Below are 17,594 nucleotides of genomic sequence, written 5' to 3' on the forward strand. Positions count from 1 at the left end.
TTGGATTAGAATTTTGATGTTGTCCCTTTTTCTGCTGTTGACTCTGTCCAGAACACTCTTATAGGTGCTTCTCCTATTGCGGGTGTTTTGGGGGTTAGTGGGGATTGGCAAAAGGTTGTTGTGAAGGTGGAGGATGGTTGGACATCAGTTAAAGGAAAAAAAGGCAAATCCTTTAAACCTTCATTTGATATGTCTTTACGTTCTCAAAAGACTGGACCACAATGTAAATCTTGATGGTATGTAGCTTCTTGGGTTGTTTCTCCTCTTGTTGGGAACTTTGGTGTGTCCCTCTAGTTTGTCAAGTGGTTTTCCACAATTGTTTTAAGATCCTCATTGTTATATCTGTAAAAGGTTTTGGGTCCTTTCAAAACTTGTTTTTACATAATCAAAACAAGGTGTAGTTTGATGAGGTGATATTCAAGACTTTTAACTCCATTGTGATAACTTAAAGGAATAATGGGTTCCTTTATAGTACACCCTCCTAAAGCTAAAATTTGTTTGTCATTTCCCATTTTCTTCATGTTGGTAAGAACCGATTTTTTTGGTTTATGATCTTTACAAGCAAAGATTTCCCAAGAGTTATTAGATTTGTAGACTTTCTACAATTTTTCCTAGGATTACATCATTCCATGTCATTTGATGTCAAGGCAAGTATTCATTTATTTGCAAATTCTAAAAGATGGTCAAGGAAACACCTTGGTTGACACATGACAATGAGGCAACCTTATTAATTCTCATAGTTCATTCCAAACAATGGAGCTAGGTGTCATGACCACTTGTGTAATACACGTCCAAGGTCCTGTCTAAGAAAAAGAACCCCCATAAATAGTTGGGTGAACATCATGGCATTGCAAGAGTTGTTATCTCTACATGTTCAAAGCGTCTATCCTAACATATTGACATGCTCCTATGCAATTGTAAGGTCCTTTTCAATTTCAAACATCATAATGATATTTTGGTGTGCCTACATGTATTCATGGGGATGTAGAATATTTTTTGGTTGGGAATTAGTTCTAAATAAGGAAAGGGGGTTTTACTTTTGAAGGTTTTTGAATTTCAAAAGAAAGACTGTACTACTTTCAATATTATGTTAAGACTATGATTTGCTCAAACTTGATATTGTATAAAGTTCATGTAATTTTAAGACACAATTATGCTTGATTTTGAGTCATTCTAATATTAAGTTGATAATGAATATATCAAATTTCTATGTCAAGTGAGTAGTTATTGTTGTCTTAATCTTATAACTCTAGTTATGAAGTTTCTTAAATTGAATCACGTTTGAGACTTTCAATTAAAGAATAGTCGAATACTTTGAATTATACTATGTTTGTGTTGATACTAGGAGCAAATAGATGATCAAGGACTATAGAAGAATGTTAGCATTATCTTGTGAGCTTATATGAATCCACCCAAGGAATGATCTAAATATTGTGATATGCATCTAGTATCTTATTTCTTTGTTCTTATTCCAACAATGAAGGGATTGTAGCACACTATGCTCATTTGCAAGATAATGTTTCCATTCTAATTTATGTTATTAGATATGGACTTCTTAAACATCATTATTTATCAAAGTTCTTGCTGTGTTGCGTTAATATTAGATTTCAATTTAATATTTCTTTAGTTTCCCTAAACTAAGTACATGAAGAGTCGACCTCTCAATCTTGAAGATTGTTTAATGGTCTGCATTATGTCCCATAACTATTAAACTTCCCATAAGAATTGTTACTTTTATAAATTGGATAACATAGGATCAATAAAACATATGCATATTTTCTCAATCAATTATCAACAATGAGAAAACAAGGATGAATAGCAAGCCATAGAAGTAATGCATCATTAAATTGAAGGCATCATTATAATCCATATCCCATGTTTGTAGGATTTAAATGCTTGATGTTTGCATAAATCGGTTGAGATGAAATTGTAAATATGAATATCAACTTATAAATTGATCTCTTTGTATGGAGATTGTATGGCCAATTTTATAAAAGATTGTGTTGTTGAAATTCCTCCATGTACAAAAAGTTGATCACTATTAAAGCATTGCAATTCAAAGTGTTGTAACTCGTCTCAAGAAATATTTTGGGGGTGCTTAAAATTTGCTACACTTTCCTTACTAGGGTTTCCTATGGTATATCTTGAGTTGCCTATATTCCTCCCGGAGATTTATTTATTGCATGTTATTACTCTACTAAGATTGTCACATTTCTTTTGTATCTACGTTGTTTTCTTTAGACTTTAAATATGAAGTAATTGCATTTCCTTTCAAATAACTCTATTCAATGATTTAAAATACACATTTACGTACAAGTAAAAAACTTTTGATAAAATTATAGAAACGTTTGAAGACAAGGATAATTTTAAAATTGCTTTTTACTCTATATATAACCTACAGATAAAACAGGGGGATATCAAATAAATAACAATGATAAGGCAAGGCTTAACACATATATTCTTTACAATTAGTTTGCCATCTTTATTCATGATGAAATTAAGACTTCCTTGAGAGAGGAAATAACAATATTTGATCTCTGATGGGCTCTTTTTGAGCCATTCAACTTCACCAGTAGATCAAGGGCCTTTTGACAACACATTTTCACATGGAAACATATTGTTTAAATCGTTGTATAATTTGTAACAATTTATATCATTGGTAGATTAACACTCAATGTAGCTAAATAATATATATTTTTAAAGATAATAATTAAAATTTCCAACTTGAGTTCAGATCTTCGTGTTATATAATATCAGGCACCTGTGCATCTCATAGCAAAGCAGATAAGCTTTTTAAAAAGCTCCCAGATATGAAATAAAGGCTTGACTTGCCCATTACACAATTAACTATAATCACATACGAATTTAGATACACCCGGGACAACTACAATGATAGCAGTAAGGATTATAACCAATTGGTGGCTTTGCCATTGCTTTGACATAAAGAGAAATGATGGAGTTTTTATCATTCCACTCCACGCTTTGCTTCCATTTTCCGCGCCATATCAACAAATCCTCAAACTAAAAGATTCTCATTTTATCTAAAAGAATCAAATTGTCTCTTCACTTGAACTCGAAGTTGACGGAAAGGGAATGCTACAAAATTCCGGGTGCAATTATAAGCCAAAATTAGAATCACGAGATTGTGTTGCACTGAAATGTACGTTCCAGTGGCACTGTAATGAGATGGGTTATTTATTATGTCTTGGAGACAAATTTAGCGGTAGTGGGCGACTTCAAATTATGGCAGATTGTAATATTTGACAGGGGTTGGTAAAGAGAAGGAAAGGTTGTTTGAAATACAAGATGGAGAAAATAGTAGTGGGAATATCTATGTTGGAGGAAGAAGAAAGCAGAGAGCTGTTATCATGGGCTATCAATGTAGCGGCTCGACCAGGGGATACTGTGCTTGCTCTTCATGTCCTTGGTAAAATCCCACATTCTTTAATGAATTTAAAATATTGAGGTTTGGAATTCTTTAACGACTTGAAATATTGAGGTTTAGCATTCTTTAATGGCATACGCATGCATAGTTTATTTAAAGAGGATAAGATAAGGCAGACTACCAGTTTGAGTATGAAAAGTCAGAACAGGAAATCGGAGTAGGAAAAGAACATGGAATTAGTTTAAGAGAAGAAATCGTAGTAGGAAAAGAACATGGAATTAGTTATGAGATTTTAGGCCGTAGTTCCATAAGCCGTTGGTCTTGTGGAGGATATCATTAAAATCATTCATTCGTATCAGTGTTTTTAGATTCTGTAAGCAGATTTTAATTAAAATAGCTATTATTTCAGAAAATATGATCTGGGAAGCTTTTCAACTGTCCATATTGTAGTTGAAAGATAACTTCCAGAATCAATTGCATATGTTTTTCCTGGAATCAAATGTCTGTTGTTTTTTATTGATATTTTAGATTTTTTCTGCTCCGATGATACATAGATTGCTAATAAAACAATATAAATAGTTGATTCCAGAAACAAGCTTTCAAACATGATACTTTTAAAACATAAATTTGGGAATGAAATAAGCATTAATGTACCAATGCACCATAATTTACTACAATATCAAAACGATGGTAGCTTTACATGTCAAGTCTACAGAGAATTAAAGCTTGTCAACTCCTCAAGATTTACACGCCTAGATTATTTATTTGGTTGGATTCTATGAAATACAAGCCGATAACAGGCAAATGATCTGTGTATTGCACCCCTTAGTTCGATAGAGCATCTTTTGCATTTCCCGCCATACCCTCTATGTTTGAAATCACCATTACATCATTATGACTAGTGGTAGCAATATAATAGTGCATCAGAAACTACCCTGGGAAGCGCTAATATGTGATTTGCCCTGTTTAGTGTTACCCCTGCATTTGAAGACTCTACTTAGTACTATTGATTGCATTTGCTTACAATCAACAGCAATAAGTTTGTTTAGCTATCATTAACTTTCATCCTTACCAAATCCAGCTTGGATTTTTTTTTTCTCTATAGCCTGTCCATAGCTGTAGGAGGGTATATTACAACTATTTTACTCTGAATACTTTCAGACGATGTGTGACTTTGGAGATGGAGAACATGAATTTGCTACCACTCCAAGAATAATGGGTTTATTACAATAGACAGAACTCGGTCTATACAAAGTGCAATCTTCGCTATCATTTTTTGTGTACCTATCATAAGAGAAATCGTAGTTCGACATTATTTATGCGTTCCTTTCAGGACTGATTGTTTTAGCAAATGTGCAGTTCTGAAGGATGACAAGAAGCTTGACTCAACACAGAACAAGATAGACAGGGCAAATGCATTTACTATAAATTTGTTAGGGGTATTCACAGACCTCTGTCAGGCCAAACAGGTAAATAGCTAATCACCTTCTTTCTAAATTAAACTTTTTCACAGTATCACATTTACAGTTTTCCCTACGACAATTTGATGGCAGGTGAAGGTTGAAGCAAAGGTCCTGGTTCACTCTAGTGTGGAGAAAGGTTTGGTTGATGAGGCAGATGCTTTGAAGGCTTCGTTTCTCATTCTTGGAGCTGCAACAGATCAAACGAAGAGGTATACTTTGCATAAGACTTGACTAAAGTCCTCTCCTCTGTTTTTGGTTAAGTGTATTTGCAGTGAGTGTTCTCAACTGCCCAAACTAAGAGCATCTCGCAAAAACCAGAAGCTCAAAAAATGAGAATTGGGATAACAAAATAAAATCATTAAGGTGGATATTAACTTTGCTTGTAAGAATTGACTAGATTCCTCTCCTAGGTTTTTGGTTTTGTGTATTTTGCGTAATAGTGGGTCTATTGCAGTTTAATGTAGTAGTGGATCTTGCAGTTAGAGGAGGATGGTAAAGTGGGTGTTCTAAGCTACGCAAAGAGTCTTTCAAAAACGTGAGTATGGTAAAAAAATAAAAAGAATTGAGTTGCAGTGTCATAAAGTCTTTCAAATAAACATTAACTTTAAATGCAAACCAAGTCTCTAATCTATTTAATATTAAGCCATGTTCTACTGAGCTTCCAGAAAAGGGATGGTAGGGGACAGCAAGACAGGGATATTTTGGGGCCATTCTTTTGGGACGACAGGTAACGGTTGTTTAAAAATAGGGAAATATAGAGAAATTTCAAATATGCATATCATAACATTGATAAAGCATTTGTCATGGATACCCTAGCAGCTTGATAAATTTAGAAGGATTTGGAAATTATACAAACTTTCATTGCTAATGTGCATACATATTATATTCAAATTATAACAAAAATTTAACCTAAAAATATTTAATAATATTCACTGACCATAATCAACAGATGTAGATCTAAGACTCTAAAGCAAGTAGATTTGATGCCCTAACCTCCTTTTCTAACAGCTGTTCACTCTTGCAACTCTTCTCCTTTGCAATGTGAACATGATGTTTTTCCTTCATTTTTATTATTTTTTGCTTAGATCAGGGTTTGGTATTGTTTAATGTAGTTTGGGTGTACTTTTTGGGACAACCAGCCTTTTTTTTTCAAATAAAAATGTGTTTTTATTAAACTGGGCCTACCAAAAGTGGCCTAGGCCATAGGGGACAGCCAAGGGACACACCTAGCAGTCCCCCAGCCGTCCCCTTTGTCCTCAACCAATCTCATAGATGTCTTGGAAATGTTACTAGAATTCTGGACAAATTAGAGATGTGCACAGTACCTTAAAATACCATCCCCCTACTATCCCTGGTACAGGAACGGAGATAAAACAACACAGGGGCATCCCCGTGGAGCATAGATATTAAAAAGTTCCTCGTGAAACAAGTTGTTTCAACTTTCCACAACTATTATTGTGATTATTGCAAATCTAAATATGGTGATTACTCTGTTGTCAGGCAACATAATTTTTCCTGTACCCTTAGAAGTATTCAACAGATCAAATGAACAGGTATATGGTGGATTATGCCCTCTTTTTTTGGTTTTTGTATCCTTCTTAATTAACTCACAGTTAAGATGGTAAGTGAATGATGTAAGCTTCGCAAAGTAAAAGTGTCTCACATAAACCTGGTTCTAAATTATGTTAAATAAAATTGGATTGGAGACCAACACAAGAATCCTTCAGAACTTATAAGTGGGTAGTTTGTATCTTTAAAAGCAAGCTGAATAACTGAGCTTCTGTTTGTGTTTGATATGATGTATTTTTATTTTTTAAATCTTCATGAAATAAGCTGGTTTGGACAAAATTTATATTTTAACTATCACAAATCTATATTTGATGGTTAGATAGGGTCACCCTGTTGTCAGGTAACATAAGTTTTCTTAAATCCTTCGCAATGTTGTCCTCAATCACAACCTAATTTGCTACATTGATGCATTTGAAATTTGGACTAACTGTCAAGTCATCAAGTTTTCTCTTAATGTTGAATTGCCTGTTTTGTAATTTTTAAGTAATTTTACAATAAGCATTTAAACAGACATACAACTGCAGTAAAGTTAATAAAACTGATAAATAGCATGGTAAACTTGGATCAGACTGGTGAACTCAGTCTATAAGACTGGAATATTGACTTCATAGTTCATATCCCCATAAGAGCTGACATGAAATTTGGATTTTCTGTAGTATACAAACTCATACTTCTTATTGGATCTAAATGTTTGCTTCGATATAAAGCCCATCCAGTATTTTGCAATCGTTCAATAATAATTCTTGTTAAGCAGGCCTACACTTGGAGTGACAAAGTATTGCCTTCAGCATGCTCCAGCAAGATGTTCTGTGATTACAGTGAAAAGCAGAAGAATTCCAAACCAGACAGAAAACTTTCCAAGAATCTATGACAATTTAGATATTCTTGATGAGGGTATGTGAACTTTGCATCTTATTGTTGTCTCATTATATTTTTGCAGGTTATGTGGTGTTTTTGGATCTTTTGTTTTACATGTTCATTACTGATGTTCTGTAAGCATATTTATCAATACTTTTCATTCATTCTTATGCATGTCCTATTTATGATTTTTTTCTAGAAGCAGGCGATGACAAGAATTAGATTTTCCAATACTTCTTTTCATAAGCTGTAAACTATTGTGGTAGAATATAGTACATTGGAAACTAGTCATATATAACTTCAAATTTCATAGCTACTAAATGAAAATGACATAAGCAGGACCCTCTGTAGAATGCACTTTAAGTCCGTCATCATGTAGTAACAAAGTTTTAGAAGTGAGGAATAAAGGTTTAATTCTCAAGAGTCACTGTATTACATGGCTATATACTATATAGATATAGAAGCTGTGACTAATACAGATTAACGGATTGTTAATTATTGAATCATACTATTGAAAACACACTAGTAACTCTTAGAGTCATGTATAAAATACTAATGTGTTATAAGCCTCCAAACAAACGAAAAAGGTTGAAATTTCAGAGATGAAATTTACTAGAAAACCCATAATCTCTATATCCTAAATGATTGTCTGCTAGAAATGCATATACATACAAATATGTGTATGTGTGTGTGTGTGTGGAAGTGATGGCAAAATTTAATTCTTCAACCATTGATGGATTTGCATTCTCATTTGATTTATATTACTAGCAGGAATTCACAAGTTGAACCTCAAATGGCCTCACATGGATCTTAGCAAAACACTTGTGTCTCTACAGAAACGTCTTCTCTCAAAGATCGCTTCTGGAAACACAGAAGTCACATTTGCCCACAAAAGGTCTAACAATTTTCTCCAGTCAAAGGAAAAGATCTCACCAAAACAAGCTTCAGAACAGGAGCATGAGGTGTCCTCTCATTCAACATCCAAAACAAGCATTTTTCATCAAGCATCAGATTGTGATGAAGAATTTGTATCTGGATTGAATCAGCAGAATTGCTTGAACATTCTGAGGAATGTCAATTTGACGTTTCCACCACTTTTCCCTTCATCATTTGGCCGTCATTCAGTGAAGGACAATGAGAAATATAGCTCAGAAACCTATCATCCACATGGAAAAATGGGAAGAAGTGCCACACCTAGCATACCAAAACCATCCTGGAGGTGCTTTACATATGAAGAGATTGCTCTGGCAACCAACAATTTCAATCCTGGTACACCTGATGTGTAATACTTAATCTAACAACTTGAGAATCGTCATATTTGTAAATGGATTTCTTATTGTACAAATTCCAACACATTTCCAAATGTTTCATTGACAATTTATCATTCTGAAGCTCATTTTATGGCAGATAATATTGTTGGCAGAGGTGGGTATGCAGAGGTTTACAGAGGAGAACTCCAATATGGGCAGATGATAGCAGTGAAGAGATTGGCTAATGGAAGCACAGATGAGCAAAAGGAGAAAGATTTTCTCACAGAATTGGGTATAATTGGTCATGTCTGCCACCCAAATACTGCTTCATTAATTGGATGCTGCATTGAGAATGGCCTACATCTCATCTTTGACTTTTCGCCCTACGGCAGCTTGTCTTCTGCTTTGCATGGTAAGCTATAATGCATAATGAATTCTGTGTTTTTAGAATTTTGTTTGAGTCATTCCAATTTGAACAAAAGAAACCTTATTGTAGAATTATAATTTGTACACCGACCACATTGAGAAATGAAGCAGAACTTTAACTTAAAAGCTGTAGCCTGATTGTCTTGGGATAAACTGGCACCTATCATGCAATGTAATATTTTAACGCAATTTATGTGGTAGCTCCATAAAATTTTAAGAACTTTGTATTATCTCTCTAATGATAAAGCTAAAAAGTTATTGGTACTAAGCATATGTGCATATGCATAGGCATATATTTTTTCAAGACCATGCCTTCTCTACCAATCAAAAATGTGCAAGATCCAAGTATCAATTCCCAACAATATAATTTTCTCAGATAGCCGGTTTTCTTCTCTTTATAAATTGAAAATTGAAAATTTTCTTTTCTACTAAGATGAATTTCATTTAAAAAATCACAAATATGTTGAATTGCATGAACACAGCAGAGAATAAGAAGATATTTTATCCTGGTACCCTAGCCTATAACCTTGACTTTGAAATTCAAGCATTGAATTAATTTTTAACTCTCAGATGCAGACCTCAAAGGCTAGGCAAAAGTAACTTCTCATTTTTCCGTAAATTCCTTTCAAAAGCTCTTCTTATGTGCAACTTGAACAATTCACATTTCCTAACATTCTAGCACCTGATCTGCAATTGATTGGGAGCAAAGTTTCAGGATGTTGTCAAAAGACTTTAAAGCAGTTAATCTTAATACACAGCAATGACAATACAAAATTAAATTTGGTGGAGATGCAAAGGATAATATATGTTTAAAGTATACAATATAATTAGAGGTTCATCTTCGTATATTTTCTTTGCTGAAATATTTTTGTGTTCTGAATACTACCTTGGAATCTCGATATTGAAACAAGAGTATCAAGATTTCTAACTAAAAGTTTTATTAGGACCAAATACCCAACTTCTGGAGTGGCCAATCAGATACAAGGTGGCAATTGGCACAGCAAGAGGGCTTCATTATCTTCACAAATGCTGCCAGCGTCGGATCATTCACAGAGATATCAAGGCATCAAATGTTTTGCTTGGTCCAGATTTTGAGCCACAGGTATGCAAGCAGGGGCCTCAAATGCTGATAATATGATGCTTTTGCATGTAATGAACAATTCATGAGGGACTTTGTCAATACTCTGCTTGGCCCAGAATTTAAGCCACAGGTTAGCATGTCCATGTCATTAATGCTTGATAATATTTTGCTTCTGTGTAGGCTAAACATTTTACATGGACCTAGCTTTTTCAAAAGTTCACGATTTTGCTCCGATGGGTTTCAACCTTCAGAAATATTATTTCTCAAACTGCATCATTTTATCAATTTAGAGTTCCACAATTTCTTCTCATTTAGTTAGAAAACAGTACTTCTAAACGCTGAAACTCTGAAGATCAGATTTTGGCCTATTCTAAGGTTTGGAGCTCAAAATTGTCTGAAATGCACTCATAATAATTCCATTCTTCTACATAGATGTTGTATAGGTTGAGATGGCTATGCCATGATAAAATAGAAGTTTGACCGCATATTTGCAACCAGTTCCTATCTTGGCTCTCCAATATTTGCATTGCATAATGTAGCTGTTTTTAATGAATACATATTGTATCTAGTTGGAACAGAAACACTAATGCTCTTTCAGGACTGTCTAAATCAGACCAGTCACCAAATGGCATTACCATGTTTTGTTATAATAAAACGTTTTCTTGAAAGATAACTTTATCAATGTGAAATACGGTCTGGATTCTTACAAAATTTGTCTAAATGTTATTGATTGATCCAATCATTGTGAAAAGAATACAAATTTAGCATTTGCCAAACCACGTGAGATACTCTGTTTCTGTTTTCACATATTACCTGATTTGCCTGTTGCAGATATCAGACTTTGGACTGGCCAAATGGCTTCCAAGGCAATGGACACATCACTCTATAACACCAATTGAAGGAACTTTTGGGTAAATAATATGTATTGACATCTTTCAATTTTCTGGGTATGCAGTGTCACCAATTTTCCCATAAACTACTAAACCTAGATTATCTTATGCAGGTATTTGGCACCTGAGTATTTTCTGCATGGAATAGTTGACGAGAAAACAGATGTGTATGCCTTTGGAGTGCTCTTGTTAGAGATCATTACTGGCAGGAAGCCTTCTGATATCTCAGATCAGAACTTTGTATTCTGGGTAAGCACACCACAGCATGAAGAGATATTATCTGATAAACCCATGTAGGAGAACTACAAAAACAATGCTAAAAAATATAAATGCAATAGAAAGAAAATGATAGTACTCATAACATGCTTATTTAACTTATGAAAATCTTGCACAAAAAAATACTAGCAGAAGTAAAATCAGCTGTATTAACCCAACCGTTCACAATATAATATACTTCTTGCTCATGCCGAACCGTACTCCATGTGTAGCTATTTACAGGCACATCAGTATAGGAAACTGCAAAGCAGTATTTTAAAAACAATGGATATAAGCCATGGGCCAAAAACCTATAACAGCCCATTCTTTTCCAAATAATCCCCCAACCAGGCTACAGTCTGAGGGCCCACTGGATATGGTGGGTTATTGAACATGCAAATATAGAACAGATATCCAACAATTCGCCCATTTGTTGAGAACTTTATGTAAGAAACACATATACAAAAATCATATACAGTAATTCTAAGGCCAGATATCTCATTGATTTCCTACACCAAGAAAACTAAGTACTGATGGACTTCATCAATGAGTTTACAACATTCTCCACGGTATCAACATTCTCCATCAATACCTTTTTCTTGTTGACTCTTTAACCATGTCTCTAAAAGAAAGATATTGTACATCAATATGCAATACTCAAGCATGATAAATAGAGTTTTTTGCTAATCTAATTGTACTTTGACAATCACAACATACCTGCAAAACTTTATTTAAAACCAATATTTGAATGCCTCTCTAGTTATACAGCTTCCTTCCATTCATGAATGGCTGCCATGTTTCAATTTCAGGCATCTAACTGAAAGAAAGAAAACATTTAACCATTTGTAGATCGTCAGTTATCAATGTCTCTTGCCCGATCAACATCAACAAATCCTTGTGCATCTTATTTGTGTATCTCAAGTCTTCCTTCATAGCAGATTGCATAATCAAAAGTGCTATGCAAATATCTGAAGACCCTCTTTACTGTAGTCCTATGTTCTATCTATGGGTTTGACACGTATCTGCTCAAAACTCTCACTGTATGGACATTAATCAATTGATAGAGGAATACTCCTTAAGTAAGCAATTGCAAGAAACTCTTTCCTGACAGAAAGAATCAATAACTAAAGACAAAATATAAAGTACTTAGCTAACTAAACAATACCACATGCTATGCAAAAGAAACAGTGGTAACAAAATAACTCAATTGTTTACTAAAAACAATACTCCCTTATCGTCTTCACTCAAACTTTAACGATAATAATAGGATGTTTCCCACTCCAACTTAACCCTAATCCATGTACAAGTATTCATAAGCACTTACTAAAGGGAATTGCAAAGCAACAATATTACCGAACAATGCATTTAAGCCATGGGCCAAACAACATTTGCAATGGCCCCAAAATTTTCTCAGCGTGATCGTACTCCCTAGTCGAGGCACAATGCTAGATCCCACTTGGTATGGTAAGGTGAAAAACATATAAAATAAGCAACAACACCCAACACATTGAACAATCACATATGTTGCTGGATTAAAGCAACCTATGCAAAAAAACAGTCACAAATGCTTGTTTATAACTAAATTGGATTTGACAAAAGGGAAGTTTTAATTTGTATTAAGTTATCTATTAACACCTTCGAATAATTAGAAAATTTTCAGATGTGGTTGAAAGTGGTGATAACCACAATTGCTGTAAATGCTTTAGGATTTCCATGTTGCAGCTCCTTTTCTAATCAGCCAATAGCTATCCAAGATTGGCTCAAGTTCCACAATGACCAGTTCAACATAGGAAGGCCTAATTTTTGGCAACTTACATAATGAAGACTTCTTTAGTTGTAGATATTACATTAAAATTTAAGGTTGGGTTTTCTTCTTATAATGACTTGAGGGAGTCTACATCAATTGATATTAGCATAAGATTGATTTGTAGGGTTGAGGCTCCAATAACCCTTGCTTGTGGTAGATTAACTATTGTTGTTCATGCAATATGATCTGATGGGAAAGTGAATAGGAATTATGATCATTAAGGGAATTCTACTTCATTGGGTACCACAATGGGTAGGTTAAAGTTGTCTAAAAGTCTACTAAGAAGTTTGAGGCTATTAGTCGAAAATGACCTCAGTGATCATATTTCCACAATCCATAATTTAATTGGCATTGCTTCTATATTAGATTGCGTGAATTATGTATCTAAAACTCACAAAGTATAATCCAAAAGCAACAATAAAAAATGACCTCACTTGTTTCCTTGCTCTACGATTCTGCCATTGCTACCCTTAGGTTGATGTTTTGCAAGAAAAGCCAAAATATTCCAGTATGGGTTTAATATGCAAGTTTAATAATCTTTGGCCCAATTCACCATATTCCCATTCATAGACTTCTATGTTGTACAAGCCCTTTATTACACACAGGGCTTTTTGTTCTTTTTTGCACACTTGCGGATAATGGGGCAAGTGTTTTAGAGAAAGGTAAATGTTTTGACAAAAAGGTTGTTCTGCTTCTTATGCCTTGAAATTTGGCATTCAATCCTCTCACAAAATCCTTCTTAATGTTCCTTGTATGGGTTAGGTTTCTTTATCTTTTATTATAAATTAAGGTTTATTCATACTTTTAGGGGATCAAAATATCTAAGAACCCTCTTGGTTCTATTTCAATATATAGACCTATTGTGACCTTTTCACATCATCGCCTCATTGCAAATGGGACCGTCTTTTGTTAAAGCGTGTAGCTTCGGTCTGACAATAACTATGATATGCACAGTTGAAACCGATGATCATATTCACACACACACATATATATATTCTGAGATCATTTAAGGCATGATCGAAACTTATTTTGATTCCTTTGATATTTAGATCACTTTCGATCTATACTTTATATCGGGCTGCAGATCATAATGATTGGTAATACATTTTAGACTTGTGTTAAGTCTGTAACAAATCGGGCATGATTAGTTAACACCAAATAGGTGTGAGGATGAATGTTCATGTCTCCATTTGGAGAAATGATCATTTGCCCCCACATCCTTCCACATGATATGTATAATCTGCCCGAATAAACAAGGCATCAAAATCAATTAATGCAAGCACATCAAAGGATCGAAGTACATTACCAGTTCAAGAACATTATATTATCTCTATTATTTTTGTACTAACATATATAAATTCTAAAGAAAATCTATTCGTTGTCAACAGTGTTCATACCTGTAATAACATGATATGTATACTTAATCCGCCTGAATAAACAAGGCATAGAAATCAATTAGTGCAAGCACATCAAAGGATAGAAGTACATTGCAAGTTCAAGAACGTTATATTATCTCTGTTATTTCTATACTAACATATACGGATTCTACAACAAATCTATTCTTTGTCAACAGTGTTCATACCTGCAGTAAAATTGTGCATCAACAAGTCACGAATTTGAAATCTGGTAATAAACTTTACATGGTATCAGAGCCTTGTTAAGGAGAGATCTCATTAAGTTTAAGAGATCAGATTTCACATTAAATTGCAGTCTCTCATTTCTCTTCAAGATGACAAATGTGAGCATTTGAATCAGATAGAGAAAGTAAGAGTAAATAAGAAAAGTTGCCAAGGTGGAAAAATAATCACTGTTGCAAAGATCGCTGAGAAATACATGGATCATAACAGGCATGTCAGATCCCAACATCTGCCTCACAAGATTGTTATTTATAATGCTTGGTTTCTAGGCCAATGTGTGAGACATATGTATAGAATGTTTTCTTCTATATCCAAACTTGGGCTTTGGCGGAAGTAAAATAAGAGATGTCCTTTGGTCTTGGTGCACACATTGGAGCAATCAGATCAAAAGCACATTGCTTTGAATGTTGCACTAGTAATACTATAGTTTCAGTGTCTCATTAGAGGATATTGCAACCATAGAAAAGCAAGAAGTATCGACAAGCGCACAGGCCCATCTTCATCACTAAAGAATACCTCCTTTTCTAGAGCTGGTGATTTGCAAAATTAAGGTCGTACAAAAAGACAATGAGGATTGTGTAACAAGTGGATTTGACTGTAACAATCAATATAGCGAAAATATTAGTAGTTTTGTCTTCGCACTGAACTGCTTAAATTGCGGAAGATCAAACATTCTATATGATAAATATGAATCAATAAGTTGACTGATCCAATAAAATGGATTGAATTGGGGGTGACTACGATATCTCCCTATGCAAATGAAATATAGGTATTATGATTGCCCCATGTTGACAAGTAGAAGTCGAGGAAGATGTCTAAGTTGGCAATGACAACTGAAGGTTTAACACACGGTCCCCAGATCCCATAGTTATGGTGATTGGATTAAGTATCGATAAATGATGTGGAAGATAAGTACTATATGTGCGTCGATCAAGAGGAAGCCATGTGAAGTAGTTTGAACACCCCACAACCATTTTGTTGATTGGTTAACGCATATTATATGTCTAAATTTGCTTCTTCTACAAACTGATGTTTAACCGCGTCATGAAAAGGCCAAGATTTATCATTTTTGTTGATCCATAATTGAAGAGTAGCTCATCAGTATTGAAGGATCCTGAAGCGATTACCTTGAAATTCAACAAGCTTTGATGTCGCAGAAGATAAGGTCCATAGTACCTTGTGAAGCTATGTTGGTTGGCTTCCTATTTGAAATAAACAACATCTTCATGAGTCATAACTCTTGTTGGTGGGAATGGAAGGAAGTGTCTTCACTGTGGAGTTACACCATGTTCAAATCTATGACAACCTAGATAAACTAAGTGAACTGCCCCACATGAGTAGGAGCTCGGGATCTATTGGCCCTATGCACACCACTTGCTGGGAGCATTGTTATATGTATGCCGAAAAGGGTGATTGGGAGAGAGCCTCACTAAGAATCTCGGTTGTGGCAGTATGGCAATAGAAATCAAATCTGATCGCGTAAGATGCTTTATGTGTGCTGATTGAAATCCTCGTGCACTATGCGACAAGGATTTAGTTGCGTTGGAACAAAATAAGCAAGGTCGTAAAATCAAGATGTCTCTTGTTGATTCCAAAGTGAGATGTTCTCTGAAAGGAAATCATCTCCATGTTCAACATCGAGTCAAAGCGCTAAATATTCATGAAGGATGAAAATTGATTCATGCGTTATATTTCCGATATGGGCTCACCTTATGACAGGAAATATTTGAAACACAAGGACAAAAGCATATGGAATTCAGATTTCAGAGGGAGTCTGGCATCTTCTAAAAGCTCAAAATGTCGATGAACTCAAGCTTCAGAGGGAGCAAATGGGTTCAATCAACTTGTGACAATCTCGATCATAGTGATTGAGAGGGAGTTTTACTGTTGAAGGTGAAACACTTATGAGGTAAACTTGATTGATTATTATACTAATGAGATCATTTTAATGCCTTATGGGCCCTGTGTAAATCATGAGGAAGTGACGACTTCCAAATGATTATCACTTATATTTGTTGATGTTATTGGAAGATGACAATCTTACAATAACTTAATCTTCTATCATGATAGACATTGTGTGATGGCTGGAACAAATTAGGATAGATGATTTCTAGCATGGTGGATTCAGTTTCTTAAACATACCATGACCTTCTAAATTGTGATAGACATCGTATGATGGCTGAAACTGATCACATTAGATTATGCATGTTCCTATGTTAAGTACACATTACCTTTGAACAATTTTGAGTTATGGTGAATATCATGAGACATGATATTCTTGATCAGACCATATCTCTAATATCATATTGAGATGATATCTAAAACTGGGTATCACGTGTTACGTGATTCCTCATATCACAGTGATATGTAAAACTAGGTATCAAGTGTTAGGTGATTCCTCATATCACAGTGTTAGGTGATATGTAAACATAAGTATCACATGTTAGGTGATACAGAAAACTAGGTATCACGTGTTAGGTGATATGTAAAACTATCACCTGTTAGTTTATTCCTCGTATCACGGTGTTAGGTGATATGTAAAACTAGGTATTATATATTAGATGATACTTCATATCATGTGTTATGTGATCACAAAATATGTAATATGGATATACCATGATCCCTTATGGTGGATATCATGAGACTTGATATATGTGTACACACCATAACTGGAAAGACTATCATGAGACTTGATTTTCTTAAATATATCTAGATGATATTATTTTTAAATAAGGAGAGCTTATATATATGCACTTTGTATTCCCTAGCTAAGAGGGATTGTTAAAGCATGTAGCTTCGGTTTGACAATAACTGTGATATGCACAGTTGAAACCGATGATCATATATATATTCTGAGATCATTTAAGGCATGATCGAAACTTATTCTGATTCCTTTGATATTTAGATCACTATCGATCTATATTTTATATCGGGCTGCAGATCATTAAGATTGGTAATACATTTTAGACTTGT

The 17,594-nt window shown here is 34.5% G+C and overlaps 1 protein-coding gene and 1 long non-coding RNA gene across 6 annotated transcripts in view; one reads left to right on the plus strand and one right to left on the minus strand.

The window, feature by feature from the left end:
* Positions 1-2,935: 2,935 nt before the first annotated feature.
* The window catches only part of LOC149575320 (putative receptor-like serine/threonine-protein kinase At5g57670), an 89,124-nt gene continuing 74,465 nt past the window's right edge, over positions 2,936-17,594 (plus strand). For 2 of the 4 annotated variants that reach the window (XM_089815093.1, XM_089815092.1), the window contains exons 1-9: positions 2,938-3,427; positions 4,745-4,854; positions 4,939-5,057; positions 7,172-7,311; positions 8,047-8,544; positions 8,683-8,937; positions 9,896-10,053; positions 10,864-10,943; positions 11,036-11,171. In XM_089815093.1, the coding sequence (XP_089671219.1) occupies positions 3,307-3,427; positions 4,745-4,854; positions 4,939-5,057; positions 7,172-7,311; positions 8,047-8,544; positions 8,683-8,937; positions 9,896-10,053; positions 10,864-10,943; positions 11,036-11,171 (1,617 nt within the window). In that variant the 5' untranslated portion in view covers positions 2,938-3,306. Of the gene's footprint in view, positions 3,428-4,744; positions 4,855-4,938; positions 5,058-7,171; positions 7,312-8,046; positions 8,545-8,682; positions 8,938-9,895; positions 10,054-10,863; positions 10,944-11,035; positions 11,172-17,594 lie in introns of all 4 variants that reach the window. The other 2 variants (XR_016360151.1, XR_016360150.1) reach the window with 2 other exon arrangements.
* LOC149575321 (uncharacterized) overlaps positions 10,520-17,594 on the minus strand; it is an 88,302-nt gene continuing 81,227 nt past the window's right edge. The window contains exon 5 of one of the 2 annotated variants that reach the window (XR_016360154.1): positions 10,520-11,224. This is a non-coding gene — a long non-coding RNA (uncharacterized LOC149575321). Of the gene's footprint in view, positions 11,225-11,271; positions 12,216-17,594 lie in introns of those variants that run through there. The other variant, XR_016360153.1, reaches the window with a different exon arrangement.

Source organism: Cupressus sempervirens, chromosome 2 (genome assembly GCF_028749045.1).
Source record: "Cupressus sempervirens isolate cs-2001-9-10 chromosome 2, ASM2874904v1, whole genome shotgun sequence".
Classification (NCBI taxonomy): Eukaryota; Viridiplantae; Streptophyta; class Pinopsida; order Cupressales; family Cupressaceae; genus Cupressus; species Cupressus sempervirens.